Genomic DNA, 6,000 nt, shown 5'->3' on the forward strand with positions numbered 1-6,000 from the left:
TATATTACCTATGATTGTCAATTTTGTCTGTACTATGAACTGTTATATATTTTCAATTGCCCAAGTAGCCCTGGACTCATAATATCCTTGACCTAGCCAGTTCTAATCCAGACAAATGTCTTCACCAATGGTCCTAGCAACCTGCAATTGAACTAACTGGGTTTCTCTCCAAGTGCTTAGGATCCCATGTACTTGAGGTCAGAAACCCATTCCTATGTTACTCCAGGAAGTCCTCGACTAACAACAGTTCATTTAGTGACAGTTCAAAGTTACAACAGCACTGAAAAAAAGTGACTTATGGCCATTTTGGCATCCCCGTAGTCATATGATCAAAATTCAGATCCTTGGCAACTGACTCATATTTATGGTTGCAGTGTCTTGGGGTTATGTGATCACTTTTTGCGATCTTCTGACAAGCAAAGTCAATGGGGAATCTAGATTCACTTAACAACTATGCCACTAACTTAAGAACTGCAATGATTCACTTAACAACTATGGCAAGAAAAGTGTTAAAAGGGACAAAGCTCACTTAACAAATATCTCACTTGGCAAGAGACATTTTGGGCTCAATTGTGGTTGTAAGCTGAGGATTACCTGTACTCCCTCTCCCCCCTGACCAAGGAGGCAGCATGTGTAGAAAGCCAGGGAGATGGCCTTGAAGCAATTAACTCTTATGTAAACAAAGAAAACAGAAACATTCCTTAACTTCTGGGATGGAAGAAGAGATTCAGGATTAATCCTCCATGATTTATTGAAATACAAGAGGAAGAGGAGGAGAAAAGCAATAGGGCTTGGAGGATTTTGTTATTATAACCCAGCTCAATCAATTATAGTTCAGGAATATGCTTATTTATTTATTTCTTTATTTGTTTGTTTGTTTATTTAGTCAAGCAATTATTAGATAACAGGTATAACTATAAATATGGTTATGAATACATGAAATGGATACGAATAAAAAGAAACATTAGGACAGAGACGGTAGGCACGTTGGTGCACTTATGCACGCCCCTTACAGACCCTCTTAGGAAAGGGGTGAGGTCAATAGTAGACAGTCTAAGGTTAAAGCTTTTGGGGTTTGGGGAAGAAACCACAGTCAGGTAGAGTATTCCAGACATTGACCACTCTGTTGCTAAAGTCGTATTTCCTGCAATCAGGTTTACCTTGAGTTTGTATCTATTTTGTGCTCTTGTATTGCTGTGGTTGAAGTTGAAGTATTCATTGACAGGTAGGACACTGCAATGTATAATTTTATGTACTACACTTAGATTGGACCGAAGGCGGCGTAATGTCTAGGTCTAAAATTTCAAATCTGGTGGCATAAGGTATTCTGCTATGAGTAGAGGAGTGGAGAACTCTTCTCGTGAAATATTTCTGGACTTTCTCGACTGTATTAATATCCGATATGTAATGCAGGTTCCAGACTGATGAGCTGTATTCAAGTATTGGTCTAGCAAATGTTTTGTATGCTCTAGTTAGTAGTGCGATATTACCGGAGAAAAAGCTACGCAGGATTAGGTTAACGACTCTTAATGCCTTTTTGGCTATGTAGTTACAGTGGGCTCTAGCACTTAGATCATTTGAGATGAGTACTCCAAGGTCCTTTATAGAGCTTGGATCATCAACAAGATCTTGACTATTCAGCTTGTATTTTATTTTCTGATTTTTTTTGCCAATATGTAAGACAGAGATCTGGCCTATCCTGAAGAATTGATAATACGAAAAAGAAAATGGAGTAGATGGAAAGAAAAGGAAACTGGCAGTGCCCTAAGTCCCAATTCATATCAAAATGTATAACTCACACTCTGGCTGGAATTCCCTGCTGTCAACTTCCCTTTCAGCTATTTTTTTGAAAGGAGTATACAAGCAAAACAGGGCAACCAACTGGATTTTGATGTTTTGTGACAAAGCTGACTGGTGGGCTAAGTTTAAACCTATGCAAAAAAAGGACCTGCTTAGGGCTCAATGTAATGTTCTGGGATTGTGTTAAGTGGGCCATCTTCTAACCCATTTTGGTGCTCACAATATACAAGATCCTCACTGACTCAGTTAAACATTTCATGGGAACAGGCCACTGCATCAAAGCAGGAGTAGAATATGAATGGCTATTTCCCACCCCATTAAAAACTTTTATATAAATGGCATGGAAGAAATGTTGCTGAAAAGTGCTCTTCCTCCACCTACCTTATTTTTCTGGAATTCACTGTAACAATATAGTTGAAGATAATATTTCAATACTAACAAATTATTTCAAGGTAAGAAGGAAGCAAAATAAGCTTCTGTTACTATATACCTTTTTCATCTCTTTTTAAATCATTAATATTCGGTATTATATATAAATATTTATTATAAATAAATATTTGGAAACTTGTTACAAATTAAATACAAAAATAGCCATAATAAAACAGACATATTTTATAATATCACACTGTAGGCAAAAATGTGTTATTAACAGAGCCAGATCTATATTAAGATTACATCTAAAACTATTTAAGAATAACCTGGTTCATGTTCCTTGATATTATCAGAGCTTTTACTTATACTCAGTCATAAGCAACTTATTTTTATCACTGGTATAAATCAGAGTAATTGCTGTGACTCAATAACATAAAAATTATTCTGCTATTTATAAATAAAATTTCATTCTCTGCAGCTGTATGCACTATAAGCCAACCTTTATGAATAAAAACAAACATTCATTTGAATATTTGATACATATTTTCAACCCATACTGAAATAGTTTTGTTACTTTTTTTTAAAGAACCTCAATACAGATACAATAGTAATACTCTCTTGGAATCTAGTCTTTATAATTTACTATGACAAATGCAATGTAATAAATGGTTAAAGTTTATATTTTTCAGTGATTAGTTGTATAGTACTTTTAAGTAACATTATATCTAGCAACTGCTTATATTTAGTTTTTTTTTAAAAAAAAATCATTCTTACATAACAGTATGTAAAAACACTATGTCTGGAAGGCATCCTCAAGATGGAATCTCATGTTTTTATATTGTAGTAGTTACAGTTTCTCAAATACAACAAACTCAAAAGTATCATGTAAGCCCATTTAATTAATCTGGTCCACCCAAATGGATTTGAAGAACATAATTTTAATAGTCATTTTCACTGTATACTGTGAAAAGGATGAATTCAATCAAATGTAGGGCATTTGATGTCCCAGATTTCTAAAGAAACACATCTAAAGACTTCAAAAATGTATTACAAAACAACAAATATTTTTTCATATTTGTGTAAAAACTAGAGAAACTCAATTTTGCTTATAGCCACCAGATAATCCATGGACCAAGAAGGGACTTACATCATGGTGAAAATTCCAAGCTATTTTCTGAGAAACGTGTAATGTATTTATTTTCAAAAACAGTATCTAAAGTACTACAGATAGCCAATCAAGCACTATATCCCTATATGTAGCTAACAGAAAGTTAGACTATGTGTCTTTATTTAAATTAAAAATATGGCAGAGGACGAGGATTTAAGACTTTCCATTTCATGCCAATATGAAATGGACAATATATTCCTCAGTGTACTGGGAAAATCCTTTTAATTATATATATTTTGCAAAGACGTAGAAATGCACCAAGCTGCATAATGTCACATATATATTTTTTGTATTCAGATGTTTTGAGATCCAAAAGTTTTGCTTCTCCAACTGCCTTCCATAAGAAACCATACAAACACTTTAAAAGTGCTTGTAAATACACTTCCTTGCAGTTCATAAAAGTTAACAGCTGACAGTCTAATAACAGGCTTATCAATATTTTCCCAATTATCCGTAGCAAGCTACTGCAAAGTTTCCTGGATGAGATGGTTAAGGTTAGCCATACATTTCTCAGCTAAATAAAATTAGCCTTTCCATTTAAAGTGTGCTTCAACATGCACCCTGCATAGGATGCACCTTCCCTTCCATGTTGATGTTTGCACTTTTTCAAAAATAAAAATAAAACTTTACATAGTTACTAATACAACCCCCTTTGGGAAAAGATTTCTCCAGCATTTCCAGCAAAGGCTGAATCTGTGCATCACCATTTACTGTCTCGTCTGCTGCACCTCCTCAGTAGCGACTTGACTCACAGTGGAGACTAGGTTAGAAGCAAATCGATGCGAGCACATTACACACCAGAAAGGGGGAAAGGAAGGGGGGGAGGAAATGGATCGAACGAGAGGCGTCTTTCCTTTCAGCCATTAATTATAAATCAGCCAAATATCAAGGCAGCCCTTTCCTTTTCACAGGCATTGATGCAAGACCAGGACCGCCTCCGTTCCGTTTGTGATATAACGCACACGCCCGAAAAAGTCCTCTGAAATGGCACTATTGAAAAGCTCTTCTGAACCAAACAGGCTAGGGTGGGAGGTGGCCCCTTCCCCGTTTCCAATGCAGACGAAGCCCCACACATACACGGAGGACTTCAATATCGGCTCCACGTCCATGAAACGTGATAGGATCCGAATGCCATGCTTCGCGGTAGCCCGAGACTAAGTGAGACCTCCTTCCCATCCGCCTGTCTCTTTCCCCCCACCCCGCCCCCGGTAGGTATTTACGATTTCAAAGCTCTCGGGAGAATACTATTGCCAGGTGATCAGAAAAGCCGATGCCCTACATAAAACCAGCGAGGGAGGGACCGTATAAAGAAAGAGGGTGGGGGACAAACATGGGGAAAACAGGCGGTAGAATTAGCCTGCTTTTCGTATGCCTCTTCGGCGAATGAAATGAAAATTAAACGAAACCTATTTATAACCCCCAGACAATCGGGGGTATTTCACCCAAACCCCAAGAGAGGATTTTTTTAAAAAAAGAAAGGGGGGGAGTGGAGGAGAGAAAGGGAAGGGGGGAGAGAAAAGAGAAAGACCTCTACAATGCGGCCCCTCCTCCTGCTTCTGCCAGTGGCAATCCTTCTGCACAAGGAAGGGGAAAAGAGAGAGAGAGAGAGAGAGAGAGAGAAAGCAAGCCTGGGCACCATCCATGATGCTCCTGCTGCTGGCAATGGCACGACTCACCCAACGCCGTCGCCCTTGCTTGCTGCTTCCCGAGCATATACCAACAACAAAAGGCAAATCCTCAAGGTGGGCTGGAGGGAGGTGGCTGCGCGCCCCCCGGGCTGCTTCAATGCAAGGTCCTGACCTTGCCCAATTGCAGCATCCTGCCGTTGCCGCCGCGTCCTTTTCGCCGCCGCCTCCCTCTCCGACTGCGAAACTCGCGTGCTTCGCCAAACGCTCCGAGCGAGGCGAGCTCTTTCATACACACACGGAGAGAGAGAGAGAGAGATGCCGGCGTGCTCCGAGAGGCTGGCTCTTTTCTCTAGCCGAGGCTGACGTCTGCCTGAATCTCTATCCCGCTCCTTTATCCTCACGACGGGGTCGGCAGCGGCGCTCTCTGGTGCGGCCACCTCAGCTTGCCAGCCTTGCCCGGCTACGAGACGATACTGTGACAGCCGCCGCTGCCGCGCTCCCTTTCTCTTTCCTCGCCTCTCCTCCCTTCGCCGGCAGGAGCGCGCGCGCCTGCTGCCGCCGCCGCCGCCGCTAGCTGCTGCTCCTGAGGCCGGCTGGGGCGGGCAGGCGGGAAAGCAAGCAAGGCGGCTGCGCTGTCTTCTTTTTCCCTCAGCGAAGCGCCGCCGCTTGCCGCCGCCGCCGCCGCCACCTGCGATGGGCGAGGAGGAGGAGGCGGCGGAGGCGCCCGAAAGGTTCCAATTCGCTCGTCCGAGCAAAGCGCGAGCACTTAGTAAAGGGGTGAGAAAGAACCCCAGCAAGCCTTCAGCTTATACAATGTCTGGCGAGTGCTCTTTGAGTGGACCGGAAGCTTCTTCCGTTCAATCCTAAATTCAGACCCAATTCAGTCGTTGGGAGCCGTTTTCTTAATTCCGTATAACCAAAAGGAGCCAATGGGCAAATCCCTCTCGTGGTTAGGCGCGCAACATCACCTCATCCTGCAGAAATTCTTGCGGGGCTTCCTAGCAGGAAAAGTCAAAAACTTGCCATTCCCTA

At 41.5% G+C, this 6,000-nt stretch overlaps 1 protein-coding gene across 14 annotated transcripts in view; it reads right to left on the minus strand.

Moving 5' to 3' along the window:
- Positions 1-5,367, minus strand: part of CTNND2 (catenin delta 2) — a 492,160-nt gene extending 486,793 nt beyond the window's left edge. For 5 of the 14 annotated variants that reach the window (XM_087961147.1, XM_087961143.1, XM_087961148.1 and 2 more), the window contains exon 1: positions 5,017-5,364. In XM_087961147.1, the coding sequence (XP_087817273.1) occupies positions 5,017-5,053 (37 nt within the window). In that variant the 5' untranslated portion in view covers positions 5,054-5,364. Of the gene's footprint in view, positions 1-5,016 lie in introns of all 14 variants that reach the window. The other 9 variants (XR_015748772.1, XM_087961151.1, XM_087961155.1 and 6 more) reach the window with 3 other exon arrangements.
- Between the last annotated feature and the right edge of the window lie 633 nt (positions 5,368-6,000).

This window comes from Notechis scutatus, chromosome 3 (assembly GCF_049901735.1).
Source record: "Notechis scutatus isolate UNSWTSFEM ecotype Mainland chromosome 3, rNotScu1.2, whole genome shotgun sequence".
Lineage (NCBI taxonomy): Eukaryota > Metazoa > Chordata > Lepidosauria > Squamata > Elapidae > Notechis > Notechis scutatus.